Source organism: Carcharhinus amblyrhynchos, chromosome 34, assembly GCF_965287045.1.
Source record: "Carcharhinus amblyrhynchos chromosome 34, sCarAmb.v2.hapA, whole genome shotgun sequence".
NCBI classification, from domain to species: Eukaryota; Metazoa; Chordata; class Chondrichthyes; order Carcharhiniformes; family Carcharhinidae; genus Carcharhinus; species Carcharhinus amblyrhynchos.
Genome location: NC_137357.1, coordinates 5,936,842 through 5,963,016, shown reverse-complemented (window position 1 = coordinate 5,963,016; position 26,175 = coordinate 5,936,842). Strand labels below are relative to the sequence as shown.

The 26,175-nt window shown below is 48.5% G+C and overlaps 1 protein-coding gene across 4 annotated transcripts in view; it reads left to right on the top strand.

Annotated features, from left to right (window-relative positions):
• The window catches only part of ikbkb (inhibitor of nuclear factor kappa B kinase subunit beta), a 190,000-nt gene extending 165,499 nt beyond the window's left edge, over positions 1-24,501 (top strand). For all 4 annotated transcript variants that reach the window (XM_080217091.1, XM_080217092.1, XM_080217090.1 and 1 more), the window contains exons 11-22: positions 610-804; positions 1,864-1,978; positions 3,976-4,099; positions 7,968-8,119; positions 10,071-10,132; positions 11,762-11,871; positions 14,581-14,630; positions 16,140-16,239; positions 17,459-17,606; positions 21,818-21,948; positions 22,901-23,000; positions 23,860-24,501. In XM_080217091.1, the coding sequence (XP_080073217.1) occupies positions 610-804; positions 1,864-1,978; positions 3,976-4,099; positions 7,968-8,119; positions 10,071-10,132; positions 11,762-11,871; positions 14,581-14,630; positions 16,140-16,239; positions 17,459-17,606; positions 21,818-21,948; positions 22,901-23,000; positions 23,860-23,892 (1,320 nt within the window). In that variant the 3' untranslated portion in view covers positions 23,893-24,501. The remainder of the gene's footprint in view (positions 1-609; positions 805-1,863; positions 1,979-3,975; positions 4,100-7,967; positions 8,120-10,070; positions 10,133-11,761; positions 11,872-14,580; positions 14,631-16,139; positions 16,240-17,458; positions 17,607-21,817; positions 21,949-22,900; positions 23,001-23,859) is intronic.
• The last annotated feature ends 1,674 nt before the right edge of the window (positions 24,502-26,175 follow it).

The following is a 26,175-nucleotide window of genomic DNA, read 5'->3' as shown; positions in this document are numbered from 1 at the left end:
CACTGAGGGAGAATTTAGCATAGCCAATCCACCTAACCTGCACATCTTTGGACACAAAGGGATAATTTAGCATGGCTAGTCCATCTAATCTGCACATCTTTGGATACTAAGGAGCAATTTAGCATGGCCAATCCACCTAACCACGTTTCTTGGACTGTGGGAGGAGACCGGAGCACCCGGAGGAAACCCACACAGACACGGGCAGAATGTGCAAACTCCACACAGACAGTGACCCAAGCTGGGAATTGAACCCGGGTTCCCGGTGCTGTGAGGCAGCAGTGCTAACCACTGTGCCACCCATAAAGGAGGCCATTTGGTCCATCAAGTCTACACCGACCACAATGCCAGCCAGACCTTATCGCTGTCATTGCATGTATTTACCCTAGCTAGTCCCCCTGACACTGAGGGGCAATTTAGCATGGCTAATCCTCACATCTTTGAGCTGTGGGAGGAAACCCATGCAGACATGGGGAGAACGTGCAAACTCCACACAGACAGTGACCCAAGTCCCTGGTGCTGTGAGGCAGCAATGCTAACCACACTGTGCTGCCGTGTTGCCGCACTCCATTCCTGTCGTTCCACTCATGGCGCGCTATCTGTTTTCTCCAGTACGTGCAGGTTCTGGACATGAAGTCGGGGCAGCTCCACACGTATCCCGTCTCTCTGGAGGGCACCGTTCAGGCTCTGCAGCAGTGGATCGAGGCGGCAACCGGCATCGAGGACTTCAACCAGGAGCTGCTGTTGGAAACGGGAACGGCCCTGGACCCTCGCAAGCCTGTGACCCAGTGTGTGCCGGACAGCAGGGTAAGAGACACTGCCTGAATCCGAGGAGTGAAATGTGTGGGACAAGTGCAACAGTCGTGCTGCATCATAGCTAGTGTTCTGTACTGCACTGCTGGGGGAGGCAGCCTTGTGGTACAGTGGGTAAATCTCTGCCTCTGAGCCAGAGGCTCCAGGCTTGATCCCACCCCGAGACCTGATGGCCAAGAAAGGTGCTTTCTTGACACAGCCAAAACAGGTTGAGGATCAACCTGCACATTCCGTAAGTGCAGGAGAGGTGGGCAGCAGGATGGTGTAGTGGTTAGCACTGCTCCCTCGCAGCATCAGGGATCCTGGTTCGATTCCTGGCTTGGGTCACTGGAGTTGGCACATTCACCCTATGTCTGCGTGGGTTTCCTCCCACAGTCCAAAGATGTCCAGGTTAGGTGGATCAGCCATGCTAAATTGCTCCTCAGAGTAAAGGGGGGCTAGCGAGGGTGAATACATGCGGGGATAGGGTCCAGGTGGGATTGTGGTCGGTGCAGACTTGATGGGCCAAATGGCCTCCATTAGCAGCTACAGTCGTTAGCACTGCTGCCTCGCAGCGCCGGGAGCCTGGGTTCAATTCCGCCCTTGGGTTATGTCTGTGTGGAGTTTGCACATTCTCCCTGTGTCTGTGTGGGTTTCCTCTGGGTGCTCCAGTTTCCCCCCACAATCCGAAAAATTTGTGAGTTAGATGGGTGTCAGGGACATTAGTCGGGTAAAATGTAAGGGTTTACAGGGATAGGGCCTGGGTGGGATGGCTGTCGGTGCAGGCTCGATGGGCTGAATGGCCTCCTTCTGCACTGTAGAGACTCTATTCTATTCTGAGATTCCTGGTCAGCCAGATGATGGAAAGAATGTTGGAGCCTCTCCTGTCCCTGTCCACAGCTCAAGACTGCTGTACCAATGTAAGTGTGTATGCTGCCACAGCAACTGAGTGAATGGTAACACATTACCACCACTGCATTGCTGTGATGCCCTGGTGGTTTACTGTGTGGGATGGTTGGATTTCTTTTGACCTTTGCAGACTATGATGTGCTGATTGCTGTGATTTCTCTGCAGCAGAACGAGGGGAAGAAGTCAGAGCTGGCCATCATCTATCTCTTCGACAGGAGTACCAGCACCTATGATGGACAGGTCACCGTCCAGAAGCAGCCGGACGCTGTGAATTTCATCCGTAAGGCCCCTGTGTTTCTGCCTGGCCAGTGGTCAGCTGGTGTGGAGACTGGGATATGGTTGAGTTGGTTTGATTTATTATCGTCACACGTACTGGGATACAGTGAAAAGTATTGCTCCTTGCGTGCGATACAGACAAAGCATACCGTTCATCGAGAAGGAAAGGAGAGGATGCAGAATAGGTGTTACAGTCATAAGTAGGGTGTAGAGAAATATCAACTTAATATTAGGTAGGTCTATTCAAAAGTCTGACAGCAGCAGGGAAGAAGCTGTTTTTGAATCGGTTGGGACGTGACCTCAGACTTTTGTATCTTATTCCTAAAGGAAGAAGGTGGAAGAGAGAATGTCCATGGTGTGTGGGGTCCTTAATTATGCTGGCTGTTTTTCCCGAGGCAGCTGAAAGTGTAGACGGAGCCAATGGATGGGAGGCTGGTTTGTGGGATAGATTGGGCTCCGTTCACGACTTTCTGTAGTTCCTTGCAGTTGTGAGAGTGTGAAGTGCAGGCAGGCTCTCTGCCCTCCTCCACTTGCCCCACATCGTACTCACCCCATGGAGCTGACTCTCGTTGCTCACATCCAGCTCACCACTTGTTGTCAGGAAGCTATTCAAGGATGGGTGCTCAACATGCCCAGGGCCTGAGCTAAGTCCTCCCCCTGCCTCCTACACCAGAGCACTGATTATCTATGAACTGCCTCCCTTCCTCATAACATGTCCTAACCCAGGGGAGGACTCTTAGGGCAAATTTAACACTCCCTTCCCAAACCAGTGCACAATGGTTAGCACTGCTGCCCACAGTGCCAGGGACCTGGGTTCAATTCCCAGCTTGGGTCACTGTCTGTGTGGAGTCTGCACATTCTCCTCATGTCTGTGTGGGTTTCCTCTGGGTGCTCCGGTTTCCTCCCACCGTCCAAAGATGTGCGGGTTAGGTGGATTGGCCGTGCTAAATTGTCCCTTTGTGCCAGGGGCATTAGCAGGGTAAATGTATGGGATTATGGGGATTGGGCCTGGATGGGACTGTGATCGGTGAATAGCCTCCTTCTGCACTGTAGGGATTCTGTGATTCTTCAGACATGCTTGTTCGGGGCTAAACTCTCCCTCAGTGTAACCTAAACAGGTACCGGAGTGTGGTGACTGGGGGATTTTCACACTAACTTCATTGCAGTGTTCATGTAAGCCTACTTGTGATACAAAAAAAATTGCTACCTTGGAGAGAGAGCTGCACAGACTGGAAACACTGGCAAGGTTGGCACTTTTGCCCATCTCTGCGTGCCCTGAGCTGCATTATGTTTTGAACTGTGGGTTTGATGGGTGACTTACTCATTCATTGGGAGGGCACAGTGGCGCAATGGGTTAGCACAGCTGCCTCACAGCGCCAGAGACCGGGGTTTGATTCCCGCCTCGGGTCACTGTCCGTGCGGAGTTTGCACGTTCTCCCCATGTCTGTGTGGGTTTCCTTGCTCTGGTTTCCTCCCACAGTCCAAAAGACGTGTGGGTGGGGTAGATGGGCCATAACAAATTGACCCGAGTGTCGGGTGGGGTGGAATTGGCAGAGTCAATATGAGAGGTTGCAGGAGTAGAGCCTGGGAGGGATTGTGGTGGGTGCAGACTTGATGGGCCGAATGGCAGTCTCCTGCACAGTAGGGATTTTAAGGTTTTATGACACTGAAGGGCACTGGTCAGAATCAGAACATGTGGAATTTGCACGTTCTCCCCATGTCTGCGTGGGTTTCCTCTGGTCAGATAAGAATGTCACATTCTCTGGTCCAGGAAGAGAACTCCACACCACCAGTCAGATGTGACTGGCATACTTGGTTCCGTCAGTCATAGGGCTTTGCTCAGTGTCTGTCCCGGTTCGGGGTTAAGGAGCAGGGACTGTGATGACTGTTTGGGTGAAGGAGCAGGGACTGTGATGATGTGGGAACCAGATTCCAGGATGCTGTTGAGTGCCCTGCCCTGACTCTCAGCTCAATGACGACACACCGCCTCTCGCTTTACAGTTCAGGACCCCAAGAAGATACTGACCTACCACCAGCTGCGGAAGTCCTGGGGCCAGAGCTGGCATGAGATCCGGAGCCTGAAGGAGACCTGCGTCAGATTGCAGCAAGGCCAGCGGGCAGCCATGTAAGTGTGTGGGGAAGGGGAGAACAGCTCTGCACCTACCTGAAATTCATTGTGCTCCGTTCATCACTCATGGAGGTTAATCAGCACTTACACATTGACCAGGCATGAGTTTCAATGTCTTTTTCTGCGAATTCCTTCCGTCAGGTTGCTGAGTCAGGCTGGGTCATCCCTACAGTCCCCACCCCTCTGTCTGTGAGCCAGGACCAGTGAACCATGGTGTGCATCACAGCTGACCCCAATCCCTATCCTTTCCCAATATTGTTGTCTGGATGTAGCTGAGGAAATGGAAGTGCAGACTGCTTCCTCCCCACTCCCGGTGATCCAGAGACAATGAGGGATACCCTTTGCAAAGTAACCAGTCTTGGTGGTTTGGGGGAGGGGGGGGAGTGGGTCGAGGTTTAGCTTGCTTAGAGGGGCCAATGTCCGGACTATCCTTTCCCACAGCTCCCCACGGATTACTGGACAAGTCCCATGGGATCCGAGCCCTCCTTTAGCTAAACGTACTGGCCCATGTCCTCTGATCGCAGGGCAGCTGTACCAGAAGCTCAGGGCAGAGTTATAGTCATTGAGCATGGAAACAGGCCCTTCGGCCCAACTTGTCAATGCTGCCCTCTTTAACCACTAAGCTCGTCCCAATTGCCCCGCATTTGGCCCATGTCCCTCTACGCCCATCTTATCCATGTAACTGTCTAAATGCCTTTTAAAATACAAAATTGTACCTGCCTCTACTCCTGCCTCTGACAGCTTGTTCCATACACACACCATCCTCTGGGTGAAAAAATTGCCCTTCTGGACCCTTTTGCACGTTTCCCCTCTCACCTTAAACCTCTGCCCTCGAGTTTTAGACTCCCCTACCTTTGGGAAAAGATATTGACTATCTCGCTGATCTATGCCCCTCATTATTTTATAGACCTCTATGAGATCACCCCTTCTACACTCCAGGGAAAAAAGTCCCAGTCTATCCAGCCTCTCCTTATAACTCAAACCATCAAGTCCTGGTGGCATCCGAGTAAATCTTTTCTCTCACTCTTTCTAGTTTAACAATATCCTTTCTACAAAAGGGTGACCAGAACTGTACACAGTTCTAATCACCCTGTTATAGGGCAAGGTGACTCCAGTTTCATCCTGGACCCCTGAAAGGGTAGGAGGGGCTGGATAGGAAGGGAGAGTGAGGAGGCTGTGAACAGGGAGGGGGTGAGGGCAGGTAGGAGGCTGAGGGTAGACAGTGAGAAATATACAGACCTGCATTGCAATTCACTGGACAATGTCGCTATCTGCTGGCAGAAATTGATAACTGCAGCAGCAACAAGCTGTCCCTGCATTACTCATCCAACAATTTTCATATGCAAGTTCAGGCAGTGAATGCTGGTGGGCTACTGAGCAACAGGTTTATTTGGTAGCAAACGCCATAGCTTTCGGGGCTTTGCCCCTTTGTCAGGTGAGTGGGGAGTTCTGTTCACAAACAGGGCATATAAAGGCACACAATCAGTTTACAGAATACTGACTAGAATATGGTGATGGCATTGCTGCAACTGCCTCAGTACTCAACACTGGCAACTGCCAGTTTCCAGATGCAATTTTACAACTCATCTGCTTCTTCCTGGACCACAGTGTCTTCACCTTCAACAACCAGTTCTTCATCCAGACACATGAAACAGCCATGGGGACCAAATTCGCACCTCAATATGCCAACATCTTCATGCACAGGTTCGAACAAGACTTCTTCACCGCTCAGGGCCTTCAACCAATGCTATACACGAGATACATCAATGACATTTTCTTCCTTTGGACTCGTGGTGAACAATCGCTGAAACAACTATATGATGATATCAACAAGTTCCATCCCACTATCAGACTCACCATGGACTATTTTCAGAATTGGTTGCATTCTTGAATACACGCATCTCCATTAAGGACAGTCACCCCAGCACCTCTCTGCCCCACAAACCCACAGATAACCTCAGGATGCTCCACTTCTCCAGCTTCCACCCAAAACACGTTAAAGAAGCCATCCCCTATGGACAAGCCCTCCGTATACACAGGATCTGCTCAGAACGAGGAGGATCGCAACAGACACCTCCAGACGCTGAAAGGTGCCCTCGTAAGAACAGGATATGGCGCTCGACTCATCAATCGACAGTTCCGATGCACCACAGCGAAAAACTGCACCCACCTCCTCAGAAGACAAGCGTGGGACACGGTGGACATCGTCCAGTACTTCCCCGGAGCGGAGAAGCTACAACATCTTTTCTGGAACCTTCAACATGTCATTGATGAAGACGAACATTTCACCAAGGCCATCCCCACACCCCCACTTCTTGCCTTCAAACAACTGCACAACCTCAAACAGACCATTGTCTGCAGCAAACTACCCAGCCTTCAGGAGAACAGTGACCACAACACCACACAACCCTGCCACAGCAGCCTCTGCAAGACGTACCAGATCATCATCACGGATGCCATCATCTCATGTGAGAATACCATCCGCCAGGTACATGGTAAATACTCTTGCAACTCAGCCAACATTGTCTACCTGATACGTTGCAAGAAAGGATGTCCCGAAGCATGGTACATTGTGGAGACCATGCAGACGCTACAACAACGGATGAATGAACGTTGCTCGACAATCACCAGGCAAGACTGTTCCCTTCCTGTTAGCGAACACTTCAACGGTCACGGGCATTCAGCCTCTGACCTTCAGGTAAGCATTCTCCAAGGCAGCCTTCACAACACACGACAGCGCAGAGTCGCTGAGCAGAGGCTGATAGCCAAGTTCCGCACACATGAGGGACGGTCTCAACAGGGATCTTGGGTTCATGTCACACTATTTGTAACCCCCATGACTTGCCTGGGCTTGCAACATCTCACTCAGTGTCTTTTCTGGAAACACACATACCTCTTTAACCTGTGCTTAATGCTGTCTCCATCACATTGTCTGCACCTTTAAAGATTTGATTTGCTGTAAAGACTCACATTCTAATCAGTATTCTGTAAACTGAGTGTGTATCTTTATATGTCCTGTTTGTGATCAGAACTCCCACTCACCTGACGAAGGGGCAAAGCCCCGAAAGCTAGTGGTGTTTGTTACCAAATAAACCTGTAGGACTTTAACCTGGTGTTGTGAGACTTCTTACTGTGTTTACCCCAGTCCAACGCCAGCATCTCCACACCAGGGCTATTGAGCGCAGGGAGTCTCACAGCTGAGCCCAATCCTGATCCTGTTAGCCCCTGATATCCGCAAAAGATATTACATTAATTGACTTGAAAAGGAAATCAGGCTAGCCCTGTCTTCCTTTTGGATAAATTGAGCTTTATTTCCATAATTTTTTGGACCTCATCAACATTCAATTGAACGCTGAGATGCAAGTTGAGGGCCTCTGCTGTTTATTCCCCAAGATCATTGATAAGATCAGACCCCATCCTTTTACCTACCTTTGGTTTAATGAACTGGCCTCGATATGGCACAGGAGAACATTCAGCCCATTCGCTCCATGTTGGATTCCTGTGGACTAATCTCCTCTGCCATTTCCCAGCATTACCCTATGCCTGCAAGTTTAATTCCCTCACTGCCCTGTTCTTTTTTGATTGTTTCTGCATCCATTGCCATCAGAAGCTGCGTGTTCCAGCTCACTGTCGCTCGCTGTAAAGAATGTTCTTCCTCACGTTCACTCCTTTTATAGATCTTGGCCAAAACCATTGCTGGAATTCTACCTCTCCGCATGCCACGGAATCGGAGCGATTTGTCCATTGGGCTTGGGTGGGAGTTTCGCAAGCGAGTGAGGCTGTAAGATCCTGCCCCTTAAACCAGTGTCCCCTCGTTCATGTCTGCCAAAGGTGACCTTTGAACTGATGTCTTCTTTCTCCTCAGGATGAGCCTGCTGCGCTACAACAGCAATCTCTCCAAGCTCAAGACCACCATGTTGTCTAGCTGCCAGCAGCTGAAAGCCAAGTTGGATTTCTTCCGCGTCAGTATCCAGATTGACCTGGAGAAATACAGTGAGCAGATGGCATTCGGGATCAGTGAGTATTCAGGCAGTGGGCGTTGGCCAGAGACGAGTAACCCATAGCCGGGAGGTAGTGATCCCCAGAGCCCACTGCTGAGCCCAATCTCTTGACTCGCCCTGTAACGTCGTCCGCGCCAGTCACACTGTTGGCAGTATCCGCAATATACTACTGGGAGGAAAATGCCCCCCCCCCCCGAGGAGAGAGAAGTCATTGTTGTGATTTCAGCCGAGACCTGTGAAAATCAACCATTCCACCTCCTCTGCCCCCCCCCCCCCCCCCCCATCTCTCTGCGTGTCTCCAAGATCCTCATAAAAGCAAAGAATGTAGAAGGAGGCCAATCTGTATTGTCTGTCTGCAAGAGTACCTCATCTCACCTAGACCCACTGCCCCATAGCTCTGAAAAGAAAAATTCTCTTTGGCTAATGATCCAATTCCCTTTTGAGAACCTCGATTGACTCTGCCTGCACCACACTCTTGGGCAGCACGTTCCGGATATGGAACTACTCTGTGTAAAAAAAAAAAACAACTTTTCCTACTACTGTCTTTGGTCATTAGGCCAATCCCCTTCCATCTGTCTCCCCTGGTTCTCGACCTTTTCCATCAATGGGAACAGTTCACCCTACCTGCTCTGTCCACACATCTCATGATCTTGAGCATCTCCATCAAATCTCTCCTCGACCTTCTCTTCACCAAGGAGAACAGTCCCAGCTTCTCCGACCTATCCAAATTATCGCGCCAGGTTCGACTCCCGGCTCAGGTCACTGTCTGTGTGGAGTTTGCACGTTCTCCCCATGTCTGCATGGGTTTCCCCATGTCTGCATGGGTTTCCCCCATGTGCTCCTGTTTCCTCCCACAGCCCGAAATTCGTGCTGTTTGGGTGCTAAATTCTCCCTCAGTGTCCCCGAACAGGTGCCAGAGTGTGGCGACTCAGGCATTTTCACACTAACTTCATTGCAGTGTTAATGTAAGCCCACTTGTGACACTGATAAATAAATTTAAAATTATTTATCTGTTATAGTTTTTAGATTATATCTACATTTAATCAGTAACATATCTTATTAACTTGTTGACTAAGATACTTTGCGATATCCTGAAGTGGTAAAATTATGGACTAAATACAGATTCGAGGTTACACCTCCAAGTCTTTGAATAAACACCTTCAAGGGGACCAGCCAGAGGGTCATTGAACCACAGCAGCTAGCTAAGAAATGGCGAGCTTGGATTTTGAAGAGGGGATTACCAGATGCTACTTAATCTCTGTAGTATCATTTTGATTTGGTTTGATATATTATTGTCACATGTACTAGTATTTAGTGAGAAGTATTATTTTTTGCGCACTAGACAGATAAAGCATACCGTTCATAGAGAAGGAAAGGAGAGAGTGCAGAATGTAGTGTTACAGTCACAGCTAGGGTGTAGAGAAAGATCAGCTTAGTGTGAGGAAGGACCATTCAAAAGTCTGATGGCAGCAGGGAAGAAGCTGTTCTTGAGTTGGTTGGTACGTGGCCTCAGGTATTTGAATCTTTTTCCTGAGGGAAGAAGGTGGAAGAGAGAATGTCCGTGGTGCGTGGGGGTCCTTGATTATGCTGGCTGCTTTGCTGAGGCAGCGGGAAGTGTAGACAGAACCAATGGATGGGAGGCTGGTTTACATGATGGGCTGGGCTGCATTCATGACCCTTTGTAGTTTCTTGCGGCCTTGGGCAGAGCAGGACCATATCAAGCTGTGATACATCGGAAAGAATGCTTTCTATGGTGCATCTGTAGAAATTGGTGAGGGTTGTAGTGAACATTTCCTTTAGTCTTCTGAGAAAGTAGAGTCATTCACTTGGTTTCTCAGAAAGCTCAATGTTCCATGTGCTTTTCCTTAAATGGAATGGAATCAAAGTCTGTCACTTACAGTGGATGTAGATAAAACGCTTTAGGAATTGTTCCAATCTGTGCTGACCTGATGGCCATTGCCTTCCAGGCTCAGAGAAAATGATCACTGCCTGGAATGAGATGCAGCTGAAAGCAGAAGGTTGTGGAAGGGTGAGTGTTCTCTCTGTCTGTCTGTCTGTCTGTCTGTCTGTCTGTCTGTCTGTCTGTCTGTGCTTGGGATGTGGATCTGTTGCGGAAGGGTGAGTGTTCTCTCTGTCTGTCTGTCTGTGTTTGGGATGTGGATCTGTTGGATTCTCAGCCATCTCTGATTTCTCCTTTCCAGCTCGGTTTTGACAAAGAAAGGGTGCGTGTGAGGGTGCACGTTTTAGAGATGCCAGGCGTGGTGGGGGGTGGTTGGGTGGGCGGGGTGGGGGTAGTAATGATTTCAAGCTTTTGCCACTGGAACATAGCAAAGTTTGGGGGAAATGTTGGGCTTCATTAAGTAGAGGCATTGAGTACGAAGCAGGGACGTTGCGTCGATTCATCCACCAAATAGACCAGAACCAGGGTACGGAGTGCAGTTCTGGCCTCCACACTTTAGGAAGGATGCGAGGATCCATGAGAGGATGCCAGAATGTTTCCAGGGATGAGGGGATTGCAGAGGTTGGAGAAGTTAAGGACGGCACAGTGGTTAGCACTGCTGCCTCTCAGCACCAGGGACCCAGTCAGATTCCTGGCTGGGGTCACTGTCAGTGCAGAGTCTGCACGTCCTCCCCGTGTCTGCATGGGTTTCTTCTGAGCGCTTCAGTTTCCTCCCACAGTCTGAAAGACATGCTGGTTAGGTGCATTGACCATGCTAAATTGCCGCTTAGTGTCCAAAGATGTGCGGGTTAGGCGAATTGGCCATCCTAAATTGCCCCTTCATGTCAGTGGGATTAGCAGGGTAAATAGGTGGGGCTATGGAGATAGGGCCTGGGTGGAATTGTGGTTGGTGCAGACTCGATGGGCTGAATGGTCTCTTTCTGCATTGTAGGGATTCTATGATTCTATCAGCTGCGGTTGTTCTCCTTCGAGTAAAGGAGGTTGAGAGGATTTAATGGAGGTGTATGAGATTGTGACAGGTTTAGACAAGATGGACAATGAAAAGCCAATTCAGAGCTGGGGTGAGAGATACCAGGGTGGGACATGGGATATGAGGAAGAACTTTTTTACACAGCGAGTGGTAATGAGCTGGAACTCGCTGCCAAAGGGGGTGATGGAAGGGGAGATGATGAATGGTTTGAAAAGAGATTGGCTGGGCAGAGGAATTAACTTCCAGGGTAATGGGGGTAGAGTAGTGAGGTTAATGGGGACTGACTGGATTGATCTACAGAGAGCTAGCATGAATGACGTCGTCCTGTGCTGTAATGACTCTAGTAAGACAACTGTCCACGTACCTGATTGAAGGAGCAGTGCTCTGAAAGCTCGTGATTCCAAATAAACAGTTTGGACTTTAATCTGGTGTTGTGAGATTTCTTACTGTGCCCACCCCAGTCCAATGCCGACATCTTCACATCATCGTAATGAAGCTAGGAGGTGATGAAACGGGAAAGTGTTTCCAGAGGAGAACTGGGCCAGAGATGATGGACTGTAGTTTTGGATCTGGAACCAGGTGGCTGCGCGGGGTATGGATTGAGGGAGGAAGCTAAACTTTGGAGCAGAGCCACAGACTGAGGCTCTTCTCCTGACTCAGGGGCAGCGACTGTCCATCTCCAGCAGCTCGGTGTTTCATCGTCCTGACAATTCCTCTCTTCTCTTCAGATGAAGGACGTGACCAGTCTGGACGAGTTATCCATGGCACTTCAAACCGATCTGGTCGACCTACAGAGGAGTCCATCGGCACGACAACGAGAAGAAGCTCTGGAATATCTGTAAGAAACTCCTTGATTTTCTTAGTTCTTCTATGTGTCTGCTTCCCCACTGTCCATTTGTGCTTCAGTCTGCCATCTGGAGAGGATTCATTGTGTTTTTTTTTCATCTGTTCAATTACCTTTTCCATTAAGATAAAACTCATTTATAGAAACATAGAAGACGAGGAGAAGGCCATTCAGCCCTTCGAGCCTGCTCCACCATTCATCACGATCATGGCTGATCATCCAACTCAATAGCCTAATCCTGCTTTCTCCCCATAACCTTTGATCCCATTCACCCCAAGTGCTATATCCAGCCGCCTCTTGAATACATTCAATGTTTTGGCATCAACTACTTCCTGTGGTAATGAATTCCACAGGCTCACCGGGTGAAGAAATGTCTCCTCATCTCCCTCTGTATCCTCAGACTGTGCAAAGTCTTCACCAATATTCCTCAGTGTGTGTGTGGCTGGCCCAGTGGTATCGGTAATAACACGATGAGTGGCGGAATAACAAAAACTGTGTCTGAATGTGTCTTTCTTTAAAGCACCAGTTACAACGAAGGCAGCATCCCAAAGCATTTCACAGCCAGGAAAGTACTTTGAACGGCTGTCCTTGCTATTCTGTAGGCACACGAATTGGCCAATTTGTTCGCAGCAAGCTCCTACAAACAAACATGAGACAAATGGCAAGTTAATGTGTGTGGGTTGGTTGAGGGAGGGAGGTAGGAGCACGTGCTTCCTCCTCTTCGAAACACGTGCTACCTCCTCTTCGGAACACGTGCTTCCTCCTCTTCAAAACACGTGCTTCCTCCTCTTCAAAACACGTGCTTCCTCCTCTTCAAAACACGTGCTTCCTCCTCTTCGGAACACGTGCTACCTCCTCTTCGAAACACGTGCTACCTCCTCTTCGGAGCACGTGCTTCCTCCTCTTCGGAGCACGTGCTTCCTCCTCTTCGAAACACGTGCTACCTCCTCTTCGAAACACGTGCTACCTCCTCTTCGAAACACGTGCTACCTCCTCTTCGAAACACGTGCTACCTCCTCTTCGAAACACGTGCTACCTCCTCTTCGAAACACGTGCTACCTCCTCTTCGAAACACGTGCTACCTCCTCTTCGAAACACGTGCTACCTCCTCTTCGAAACACGTGCTACCTCCTCTTCGAAACACGTGCTACCTCCTCTTCGAAACACGTGCTACCTCCTCTTCGAAACACGTGCTACCTCCTCTTCGAAACACGTGCTACCTCCTCTTCGAAACACGTGCTTCCTCCTCTTCGGAGCACGTGCTTCCTCCTCTTCGGAGCACGTGCTACCTCCTCTTCGAAACACGTGCTACCTCCTCTTCGAAACACGTGCTACCTCCTCTTCGAAACACGTGCTACCTCCTCTTCGAAACACGTGCTACCTCCTCTTCGAAACACGTGCTACCTCCTCTTCGAAACACGTGCTTCCTCCTCTTCCATCTATTCCTGTGCTGGTTACTGACTGGGACCAGCTCCTCGGACTGTGCAATACATCTGGCACAGAAAACAGTCCATTGCTGGTATCCAGGTTCGACTAGAGGAATTTCACAGTAACTTCATTGCCAGGTTAATTTAAGCCTTACTTGTGACTTATAAACTTATTTAAAAAAAGAGCCTCTTCCCGTCTTTTCTCATCTAAATCAGCCATCAGAATCCTCCAGCCCCGCTTCCTGATGTGATTGCAGATTTCCCCTGCTAAATACAGCGACACTATTCACTTCACCCTGTGGCAGCGGGTTCCACGTTCTCCTCGCTCTCTGGGTGATGAGATTTCTGAATTCCCAAACCATAAGAGAAAAATGCTGGAAAATCTCAGCAGGTCTGGCTAAGGAGAGACAAGAGCTGATGTTTCGAGTCCTGATGACCTTTTTTGTCAAAGCCCTCGCAGATGCTGCCCAGACCTGCTGAGATCTTCCAACATTTTCCCTTTTGGTTTCAGCTTCCAGCATCTGCAGCAATTTGTTTTAATCTCCTGAATTCCCGATTGGATTTCTGGGCGATGCTATTATATTAATGCTCTAGCTTATGTTCTTCCCCCGACCCCCCACTCCACAAGAGGAAACATTCTCTCTGAATCCACTCTGTCAAAACCTTTCAATTAGGTCCCCCCCCCTCCCCCGCAGCACATTTTCCCAAGGGAAAAGAGACCCGGCCTGTCAATTCATCCTGATAACGCAAATTTGCACGTTTCTGGGCTCATCCTTGTGAATCGTCTCTGCATTCTCACCTGTACGTCGGGACGGCACGGTGGCACAGTGGGTTAGCACTGCTGCCTGGCTGCACCAGGGTCCCGTGTTCGATTCCCGGTTTGGGTCACTGTCTGTGTGGAGTCGCACATTCTCCCCGTGTCTGTGTGGGTTTCCACCGCATGCTCCGGTTTCCTCGCACAGTCTGAAAGACGTGCTGGTCAGGTGCTAAATTCTCCCTCAGTGTAACCCGAACAGGAGTGTGGCGACTCGGGGATCTTCACAGTAACTTCACTGCAGTGTTAGTATAAGCCTACTTGTGACTAATTAAGAAATAAACCAAACGTCTGTATCCTTTGTGTAATAAGACAATTGTTTTGTCGCACGGGACTGCTCCTCAGTCTTCATAGCACCTGCTGAGTTTTCTCACTGTTTGACTCCCTGTTGGGATGTGATTAGATGTCGCCGTGTCCTTTTCCTGATCTGATGCCCTGCTTTGTTTCGTTTCCCCCTCCCAGGGAGGACACCGCGATGGAATTGTATCGCAAGCTCAGGGAGAGGCCACGAGGTATGAACAAAGGCTCCAATCATAAAACCAACAGCAGGGAAGGGAAAAGCAAGTCAGCTGCTGCAAAGGGAGGGTTAGCGTTCGACGCGGGGGCTCAATCCAGGTGACAAATCCACAGCTGGTCTACTGATATGTTTCTCTACTCAAAAGCTGATCTCAAAGCGATGGGCGTGCGGACTTTTGAGTTTTTCATTTCTGTAATCCTTATGTTATCCTCCTCCCAAATATGGTAAATAGTGAGGATGATTCCAACTGACTGCAACGTGGCATTGATAGGCTGGCAGACTGGGCAGACGAGTGGCAAGGTTCTTGATCAATAAGGGGATCAGACGTTATAGGGAGAAGGCAGGAGAATGGGGATGAGAAGAACATCAGCCATGATTGAATGGCGGAGCAGACTTGATGGGCCAAGTGGCCTAATTCTGCTCCTGTGTCTTAAGGTCTTATGGCAAATGGAATTCAATTCAGTTTAGTGGGAGGATTTTGGCAGAAGGGATACGGAGAGGCAATTCAGGCTTGATGGCACATTCCTGAAGTGTCTGCAGAAATGGAGGGACCAATAAATATCAAGCGGCATAGTGGTTAGCAGTGCTGCCACACAGCGCCAGGGATCCAGGTTCAATTCCCGGCATTGGATTGCTGTCTGTGTGGAATTTGCACATTCTCCCCGTGTCTGCGTGGGTTTCCTCCAGGCGCTCTGGTTTCCTTCCACTGTCCAATGATGTATGGATTGGCCATACTAAATTGCCCCTTCGTGTCAGAGGGACGAGCTTGGATAAATGCATGGGGTTATAGGGATAGTGCCTGGGTGGGATTGTGGTCAGTACAGACTCGATGGCCTCCTTCTGCACTGTAGGATTCTATGATTCTGTACATGTTCATCAATCTTTGAAGGTGTTGGTACATATTGAGAGAATAATTAGCAAAAGGTATGTGATCTTGGGCTTCATAAATAGTATTGAGTACAAAATCAGGGACTTTGTGCTGAACCTTTATAAAGATCTGGTTAGGCCCCAACTGGGACCATTGGGTCCAGCTCAGGTCAACACATTTTCGGAAAAATGAGAGGGTCAAATGAGGGGATGCAGAGGAAGATTTTACCAGAACAGTTCCAGGGATGGGGGGAAGTTTAGCTCCAAAGTGAGGTTGGAGAAGCTGGGGCTGTTCTCCTTGGATCGAGAGCAGATTTGATTGAGCATTTTGTAGCTCAAAGTAATTACTTTGAAATTCTATGGGAAGCTGGGCATGTACTCGATGGGCTGAACTGGCCCCTTCTGTGCCTTCTCCTCAGTACACAGGGGAGGGGAGGAAGGGGAGAGGAAGACATTGAGGGGGCTATCTGGAGGGACCCAGGGACCCAGATGCGATTCCAGTCTTGTGTCACTGTGGCGTTTGCACATTCTCCCCGTGTCTGCGTGAGTTTCCTCCGGGTGCTCAGGTTTCCTCCCACATTGACCCGAACAGGTGCCGGAGTGTGGTGACGATTTAACACTGTGTTTGTTCTTGTAGACCAGCGGTCCAGCGGGGATAGCCAGGAGATGGTACGAATCCTTTTACAAACCCTGCAAAGTTTTGACAAGAAGGTGAAGGAAATCTACACCCACCTCAGGTACCATGTTTGGGAGGGGAAATCTACTACTAGCATGCCGTAGAGTAGCCCAATGGGCCTAGCCTTGAATCTGCAGCCTCAGATCTTACCATGGCAATTAAGAGAACTAAGCTCAACAGATCAAGTCAATTTTGGCTCCAGAAAATGGCCATGGAAGCTTCCAGATAATTGTGAATAAAACGACCATTTTGCTGAGTCCATTCATGAATAGGAACTCTCACTCAAATCTGATGTTCCCTCTGGACAATTGGGAATGGGCCCAGATATCCTGCAGAGATATTGGAAAGTAGCTTTCTCAAGAACACTTTGCTAGTAGGTGGGAGGAAGAGTGGTTTCAGTTGGAGAACATGTGCGGATAGAGAGCCATGGACAGCTCCCTGCGCAAAGCAGTGCATGGCAACAGAGTGGCTTAGAATCATAGAATCCCAACAGTGGAGAAGGAGGCCATTTGGCCCATCGAACCTACACCGACAACAATCTCATCCAGGCCCTATCTCTGTAGCTCCACATATTTACTCTGCTAATCCCCCTGACACTCGGGCAATTTAGCATGGCTAATCCCCCTAAACTACACATCTTTGTAGACTTGCTCTGTGGCCTGGCCCTTGGCATTGCTACACCAGCCAGCAACTGGGACCTGAGTGATATTTGGCTTATCTGCTAATGTCCTGGTCCAAGTGCAATAATTAAGAAAAAAAACGTTAAGTTCAATATTAATTCATAATCTCTGGACAGACTGTTGGGACAGTATAGTGGGAGTTTTACTCTGTACCTCTCTCAGAGTGGGTCTCCATTGATCTCCTGCACTGTAACCTTTCATCTTTAATACTGAGGCCAGGAAAAATGAAGTGATGTGAAACATCTAGTGAGGGCCAGCACTAGGAATGAGCAGCAAGTTTCAGTATTCACTCCCCGGACATGAGTATCTCTGACAAGACTGGCTTTCGTTGCCTAGCTTTGGAGTTCTTTGGATGGCAATGAGAGATACCCTCCCAGTGGTGGACTGTCCCCCTCTTAAGAGCAGTAGCAGTCAGTAAGTGAAGGGATAGTGGTCTGGTAATAGCAAGCTGGATTAGAAAGCTATTTGAGGTCTGGGAGCTTTGCCCTGGACTTCTGTGGTACATGTGTTTTACCCAGGCAACATGTCTATATTGACTCACTTCTGTGGGAGAGAGGGGGTTGTGCTCTGATCTCCACATGTGTTTGTATCCCCATGCAGTAAAACTCTGGCCTGTAAGCAGAAGGTGATTGATCTGTTACCTCAGTTGGAGGAGGTACTGCAGCAGATGGCCGACGATGAGAAACTGGTGATGAAACTCCAGGAGAAACGACAGAAAGAGCTCTGGCACCTCCTGAAGATTGCCTGTGTGAGTATCACTGCTGAGCTACATTGCCTGTGTGAGTATCACTGCTGAGTTACATTGCTGAGTTACATTGCCTGTGTGAGTATCACTGCTGAGTTACATTGCCTGTGTGAGTATCACTGCTGAGTTACATTGCTGAGTTACATTGCCTGTGTGAGTATCATTGCTGAGCTACATTGCCTGTGTGAGTATCATTGCTGAGTTACATTGCCTGTGTGAGTATCACTGCTGAGTTACATTGCTGAGTTACATTGCCTGTGTGAGTATCACTGCTGAGCTACATTGCCTGTGTGAGTATCACTGCTGAGCTACGTTGCCTGTGTGAGTATCATTGCTGAGCTACATTGCCTGTGTGAGTATCACTGCTGAGTTACATTGCCTGTGTGAGTATCATTGCTGAGCTACATTGCCTGTGTGAGTATCATTGCTGAGCTACATTGCCTGTGTGAGTATCACTGCTGAGTTACATTGCCTGTGTGAGTATCATTGCTGAGCTACATTGCCTGTGTGAGTATCACTGCTGAGTTACATTGCCTGTGTGAGTATCACTGCTGAGTTACATTGCCTGTGTGAGTATCATTGCTGAGCTACATTGCCTGTGTGAGTATCATTGCTGAGCTACGTTGCCTGTGTGAGTATCATTGCTGAGCTACATTGCCTGTGTGAGTATCACTGCTGAGCTACATTGCCTGTGTGAGTATCACTGCTGAGTTACGTTGCCTGTGTGAGTATCATTGCTGAGCTACATTGCCTGTGTGAGTATCACTGCTGAGTTACGTTGCCTGTGTGAGTATCATTGCTGAGCTACATTGCCTGTGTGAGTATCATTGCTGAGTTACGTTGCCTGTGTGAGTATCATTGCTGAGCTACATTGCCTGTGTGAGTATCATTGCTGAGCTACATTGCCTGTGTGAGTATCATTGCTGAGCTACATTGCCTGTGTGAGTATCACTGCTGAGCTACATTGCCTGTGTGAGTATCACTGCTGAGTTACGTTGCCTGTGTGAGTATCATTGCTGAGCTACATTGCCTGTGTGAGTATCACTGCTGAGTTACGTTGCCTGTGTGAGTATCATTGCTGAGCTACATTGCCTGTGTGAGTATCATTGCTGAGTTACGTTGCCTGTGTGAGTATCACTGCTGAGCTACATTGCCTGTGTGAGTATCACTGCTGAGCTACATTGCCTGTGTGAGTATCACTGCTGAGTTACGTTGCCTGTGTGAGTATCATTGCTGAGCTACATTGCCTGTGTGAGTATCACTGCTGAGTTACATTGCCTGTGTGAGTATCACTGCTGAGTTACATTGCCTGTGTGAGTATCACTGCTGAGTTACGTTGCCTGTGTGAGTATCATTGCTGAGTTACGTTGCCTGAGTGAGTATCATTGCTGAGTTACATTGCCTGTGTGAGTATCACTGACTGACATTGCCTGTGTGAGTACTGCCCCTTAGCTGCGTTGCCTGTCAGACATGTGCATGTTAGACCGACAATGCTGAGGGAGAGAGGGGCTATACTCATGGAGCATTGCACTGTCAGAGGGGCTACATTGATGGGAGTGCTGCAATGTTGGAGGGACAGCACCGTGGAGGGGCAGCATTATCAGATGAGATGCTAAACCCAGGCTCTGCCTACCCTCTAGGGCAGATGTAAAAGATTCCACTGCAATGTTCAAGGTCATGCAGTGGAATGCTAACCATTGTGCCTCAGTGTCTGACCAATATGTATCCATCAACCAAGATTACGAAACAGACAACCTGGTCATTATCTCATTGCTGTTTGTGGGATCTTGCTATTCCTTGATTTGTTGCCATGTTTCCTACATGGCAACAGTGATGAAACTTCAAAAGTACTTCGTTGGTTGGTTGGGGTGTTGGGAGCACGCTGGACTAGAACTGTAAACTGGAGATAGGAGTCCAAATCCCATTATGAGAAGGCGAATGGAATGTTGGCCTTTATTGCGAGGGGGATAGAATATAAAAGCAGGGAGGTCTTGCTGCAACTGTACAAGGTACTGATGAGGCCGCAACTAGAGTACTGTGTGCAGTTTTGGTCCCCTTATTTGCAAAAGGATATATTGGCCTTGGAGGGAGTACAGAGAAGGTTCACCAGGTTAATACTGGAGATGAGGGGGTTAGCTTATGAGGAGAGATTGAGTAGATTGGGCCTGTATTTGTTGGAGTTTAGAAGGCTGAGGGGTGATCTTATGGAGACATAGAAGATAATGAAGGGGCAAGATAGGATAGAGGCAGAGAGATTCTTTCCGCTTAGAAAGGAAACCAGAATTAGAGGGCACAGCCTCAAAGTAAGGGGGGGTCAGTTTAGAACAGAGTTGAGGAGGAACTTCTTCTCTCAGAGGGTAGTGAATCTCTGGAATTCTCTGCCCGTTGAAGTGGTGGAGGCTACCTCGTTGAATATATTTAAGTCACGGGTGGATAGATTTCTGATATGATGTGGGTATGCCGGCGTTGGACTGGCGTAAACACAGTAAAAAGTCTGACAACACCAGGTTTTAGTCCAACCTATTTATTTGATAATATACTCGCAAGCTTTCGGGTTAGCCCCTTCGTCAGGTGAATGGAGAGTTCTGGCCTCAGACAGAGCATATAAAGCACAGACAGTTTAGAGATTACTGATTAGAATGCGAATCCTTACACCTAACCTGCTGTTCAAGACCTGAAGTGGCTGATAATGTGAGTGGAAGGAGCACTGATCACAGTTTAAGTGTGAGAGAGGTGCGACGGCAAAGTCTCTCAGCGTAGTCTGTGTTATAGGTTGCCCTGAGTGGGTTCGTGATCTGTAGTCCTTTTGGTATCCTGCCGGATCCAAGTGGAGAGGATCTCCAAGAAGATTGCGCATATCGACACAGACATCAAGGTTTTACAGAGATGCAAGAAAGCAGACAAGATACCAAAAGGACTACAGATCACGAACCCACTCAGGGCAACCTATAACACAGACTACGCTGAGAGACTTTGCCGTCGCACCTCTCTCACACTTAAACTGTGATCAGTGCTCCTTCCACTCACATTATCAGCCACTTCAGGTCTTGAACAGCAGGTTAGGTGTAAGGATTCGCATTCTAATCAGTAATCACGAAACTGTCTGTGCTTTATATGCTCTGTCTGAGGCCAGAACTCTCCATTCACCTGACGAAGCGGCTAACCCGAAAGCTTGCGAGTATATTATCAAATAAATAGGTTGGACTAAAACCTGGTGTTGTCAGACTTTTTACTAGATTTCTGATAGACAGGGGAATTAAGGGTTATGGGGAGCAAGCGGGTAAGTGGAATTGATCCACTTCAGATCAGCCATGATCTGATTGAATGGCGGGGCAGGTTTGAAGGGCTAGATGGCCTACTCCTGCTCCTGTTTCTTATGTTCTTATTATGGCACTGGGGAAGGTAAATGCAGTGGAATAAAAAGCTAGTATCTGTAATGGTGACCATGAGACTACTGGATGATCATCGAAGCTTGCCCTAATGTTCTTTAGGAAAGGAAATCTGCCAGCCGTACCCAGTCTGGCCTACGTGGAACCCCACAGCAATGTGTTTGACTCTTAACTGCCCTCTGAATTGGCCAAGCAGGCCACACAACTCTAGTCAAGAAGTTGGCTCACCAACACTCACTTCCTCCGGGGTTTGGCCAAAGGTGCCAAGTCCTGGGAATGAATAATGTGATGTGATTGGGGACATTTTGACATGCTGATTAAGTATGGTGTGGTGGGACGCGAGTCGCACGGTCGATTCTTTCTAACAGTGGCTCTCTGATTCCCTCCCAGTTCAATGTCTTTAACTCAACTCTTGCACTATGGCAGAGTCGCAACCTGTATTTCATAAAGCGGAACTGCTCTTGACAACACCCTGTCAATGATGGGGACAAAACAGTCCATCATTTTGCTTAAGAAGTCAAAATGGCCAGTAATCTTTGTAAAGGAATGGGAGGAATACTGGACCAGGGAAAGATCTGTTGGGTTGTAGGGAAAGAGCGGGAAATATCGGACTAACTGAATAACTCTTCTGAAGACTATGATGGGCTGAATGGCCTCCTTCTGTGCTGTACGATTCTATGAAATACAGTTTCTGAAGATATTTTGAGGTGGACTCTCCAGGCTGGCTGTTTTCTGAAGCATTCGTTATAGTCTCCCCGCTATTTGTGGCCATGTTCAGTTGGCAGCGAGCAGGATCTGAGCAGATTGTCCTGTGCTTTCTTTCAGAGTAAAGTGCGAGGACCAGTCAGCGGAAGCCCGGAGAATCTCAGTGCCAGCCGTCTGTCTGCTCCCAGCCAGTCCATCTCTCCTCCCCGTCTGCCACCGAGCATGCTGCTGTCCGACAAATCCAGGAATTGGTAAGTTTCGGAACTCCGTCTTTTCTCCTTTTACGTCAATGTAAATTCCAGAACGTGGGGTAGCACTTGGTTTAACAGGGCTTTTGGAACAGAGAGAGACATCGTGTGATGAGCTCTGAAGTGAGCGGCTAACAGTAGCAACACTGAGTGACTGTATTGTGGTCACAGTGGACCTGAGCAGGCCGTTATAGGGTTTCTATGATATTCTGTTCTCAGGCAGAGCGCTGGTAATTCTGAGGCTCAAGTGCCTTGGGCTCTGTGAGAGTGACCGTCGTTCCCTCTCTTTCAGAATGGCATCTGCCCTGCCAACTGGTGCCCCAGGGTGCCTGCTGGGCCAGTCTGCCCAGTACAGGCCAAGTGCCACAGCCTGACACATGAAACAGCATGGTGGCATTGCTGCCTCACAGCGTCAGGGACCCAGGTTTGATTCCCGGCTTGGGTGACTCTTAGTGTGGAGTTTGCACGTTCTCCCCCGTGTCTGCTGTGGGTTTCCTCCAGGTGCTCCTGTTTTCTCTAACAGTCCAAAGATGTGCAGGTTAGGTGGATTGGCCATGCTAAATTGTCCCTTAGTGTCAAAGATGTGCAGGTTAGGGGGATTGGCCATGCTAAATTGTCCCTTAGTGTCAAAGATGTGCCAGTTAGGCAGATTGGCCATGCTAAATTGCCCCTTAGTGTCAGGAGGTTAGTAGGGTGGACAGGGGTTGGGTGGGATTGTGGTTGATGCAGACTCAATGGTCCTCATTCTGCACTGTAGGGATTTTATGAGCCCCTCGAGGTCCCCCCATCGTGGAGAGTGAGTGGGTGCGATGGGTGGAAATGGAATGTGACCATGAATAGTTATGTACAGGGAGATGTATGGGTGAAGGGCAGAGAAGGGCAATAGTTGTGTGGGTTAGGAGTTGGAACCAAGGATTTTCTAAAGCCTTTCCTTTGTATTTTTTCTCCTTTTCAGTGAGGAGTCACTCGGAGTGATAGAAGAAAGTCAGAACTTTAGCAGCCAGCTTCTCAATGTCATGCAAGAGACAATTCAAGACTACGAAAACTCTTTGCAGGTGAGACTGAGTCTGCAGTGCATTACTTGGATTTCAGCTATTTTAACACCTAAATATTGGCAAGTCTTCTTTTCTTCTGGGGGCTCCAGTTTCCTCCCACAGTCCAAAGATGTGCAGGTTAGGTGGATTGGCCGGGCTAAATTGCCCCTTACTGTCTCAAGGTGTGTAGTTTAAAGGGATTGACGGGCTAAGTTAGCGGTTTACGGCAATAGGATAGGGGGCATGCCTGGGAAAAATGCTCAGTCGGAGAATTAGTGCAGACTTGATGGGTCGAATGGCCTCCTTTGGCACTATAGGGATTATATGTTTCTTCTGGGGGAGTTTTACTCAATATCTAACTCTGTGTTGTACCTGTCCTGGGAATGTTTGATGGGGACAGTGTAGAGGGAGTTTACTCTGTATCTAACCCCATGCTGTACCTGTCCTGGGAATGTTTGATGGGTGTGCAGTGCAGAGCGAGTTTACTCTGTATCTAACCCCGTGCTGTACCTGTCCTGGGAGTGTTTGATGGGGACAGTGTAGAGGGAGTTTACTCTGTATCTAACCCCATGCTGTACCTGTCCTGGGAGTGTTTGATGGGGACAGTGTAGAGGGAGTTTACTCTGTATCTAACCTCGTGCTGTACCTGTCCTGGGAGTGTTTGATGGGTGTGCAGTGCAGAGCGAGTTTACTCTGTATCTAACCCCGTGCTGTACCTGTCCTGGGAGTGTTTGATGGGTGTGCAGTGCAGAGCGAGTTTACTCTGTATCTAACTTGTGTATTTTTGATATTGACACTCGGTGCTTGGACTGAACAAAATTTACCATCAAGGTTACGAGCAAGATCATCGCATTAATTCCTATTTTGTTCTTTGTTTCAGTCACTGGATTGGAGCTGGCTTTCCAGCGACTGAGAAATCCATTGGAGTTGGACATGGGATGTGGACATTCCTCTCCAGTCAATGGTGACTGTGTTCTGACAAAGACACTGGCCTTCACCTCAGTTAGGTAACATGGAGGGACATCCGAATGCATCAATCTTGCTTTGGAAAGAGGAAGCGCTTCACAGACATGCTGGACCATCCCTGTTTCCTGTCACTCGGTTCTTCGTGAACAAAATTTCAAATTGGTCTCAGCTTCCATGCAGTTGGTTTGAGAGCAGTCAACTCCCTTACTCCCACCAATTCCCAGTTCGCCATCTCAGTGAGGGAGAGGAACATGGACATGATCTTGTTGCTCAATGTAAGATTGAACCACGGATTCATGCCTCCAATGGGGAAAGACAGGATGTAGGTGTGGCTGGGTAAGCATTGTTGCAACGCTGGACTTTGGCTCCTGGCAGTGGAGAAGACTTCTGATTCAAGCTCATTGCTTGCTACTTCGTTTGAACAGGTTCCTGCCACTGCAAATCCCAATTGCAGGCTAACTGGATGTATTAACGTGCGAGGTCAACTGCCCTGTTATTGCAGCACGAGCTACTTTTTAAAAGAAATTAAAATGCTTTGCATTCTGTGCAGCCTCCATCCTGTCTCTCTGTGTATTCTTTTGCTGCCAGGTAAGATGCGTGAAAATAAAGATCAAACAAAACTCAGTGACTTGTATGGCTTGGCAGCACATTCATTAATCTGTCGGATAAATCTGAGATGTGACGACGCTGGCATTGGATTGGGGCGGGCAAAGTAAGATGTCTCACAACACCAGGTTAATGTCCAACAGGTTTATTTGGTATCACAAGCTTTCGGAGCGCTGCTCCTTTCTCAGGTGAGTGAAGCACTCATTCATCGTCTGAGGAAGGAGCGGCGCTCCGAAAGCTCGTGATTCCAAATAAACCTGCTGGACGTTAACCTGGTGTTGTGAGACTGGATAAATTTAACCATGATTTTCTCATCGGTGTCAGTTGTGGCTCTGTAGCACTCTTGTGACTGAGTCAGGAAGTTGTGGGTTCAAATCCCACTCCAGAGACTCGAGGACAAATTCCAGGCTCCCAGTGCGGTGCTGAGGGTCAGCTGCACTGTCCGACAGATTCAGAATTAAACCGAGGCCCTGTCTGCCTTCTCAGGTAGAGGTTCAGAGAAGACCATTAAAGTTGACCTGGTGTTGTGGTCAACCTTAGTGCCTCAGCTAACATCACACAAAAACAAATTATCTCTGGTCATTATCTCAGAACTGTTTGTGGGGGCATACTGTGTGCAAATTGGCTGCTGTGTATCCGATATTGGAATTCCTACATTGCAGGAGGAGACCATTCGGCCCATTTAGCCTGCACCAACAATAATCCTACCCAGGCTCTATCCCTGTAACCCTACATATTTGCCCTGCTAATCACCCTGACACTACGGGGCAACTTAGCATGTCCAATCCATCTTAATTGCAGACTGTGGAAGGAAACCCGCGCAGACGGAGAAAGTGCAAACTCCACACAGTCACTCGAGGCAGGGATCAAACCCAGGTTCCTGGCGCTGTGAGGCAGCAGTGCTAACCACTGTGCTGCCATGTCTGTGGCTACCTCATTAATGCTTTTGGAATGCACTGAGGACATGAAAGGGCCTATCAGAGATGCAAGTAAGATGGGTACATCAAGACATGTAACTGGCGGAGCTAAATGAGTCAATCAGTTTGAGAGCTCTCAGTCAGAGGAACCTAAATTCTGTCCCTAATATTGTCCCTTTGGCATTACCTGTAACCATACTCTTCCAAACAAACAGACAAAGAGTTTCGCAACTAATCATTTTGGTAAGGGAAAAAAAATACTATTGAAGATGAAAGTTGACAATGCAGCAGTGGTTTCAGCAGTCATTGAAGGGCTGTGCCCCCAGGATCCAAATAAGTGACATACAGCCAGTTTTGTTGTTCATTTAGACAGGATGGTGTTCTTTTATGTGATGAGTTGGAAATTCTTCAGTTTAAACTTTTACCACCTTGCTTGCATGGCTGATCATTTGGGGGCGCTGGTTTTTGGGATAATCAAAGTTTGGAATGAAATTTCTTTTGACAGCAACGTGAATTGAGGAACCAAAGCCTCAGTCTCACTGCCCACCCAGCCCTCCGACTTATCGAGTTTGGTTGGATATGTTATGGGCAGTTTCAGTGCGTCATCGAACACATCCACCCCTACGTTCCTGCTCCAACTGCAAAGCAAACGGACTCTCCCTTAAATAACAAGCCGGATCCAAGGTAGCATCTGTGGTGAGGGGCTG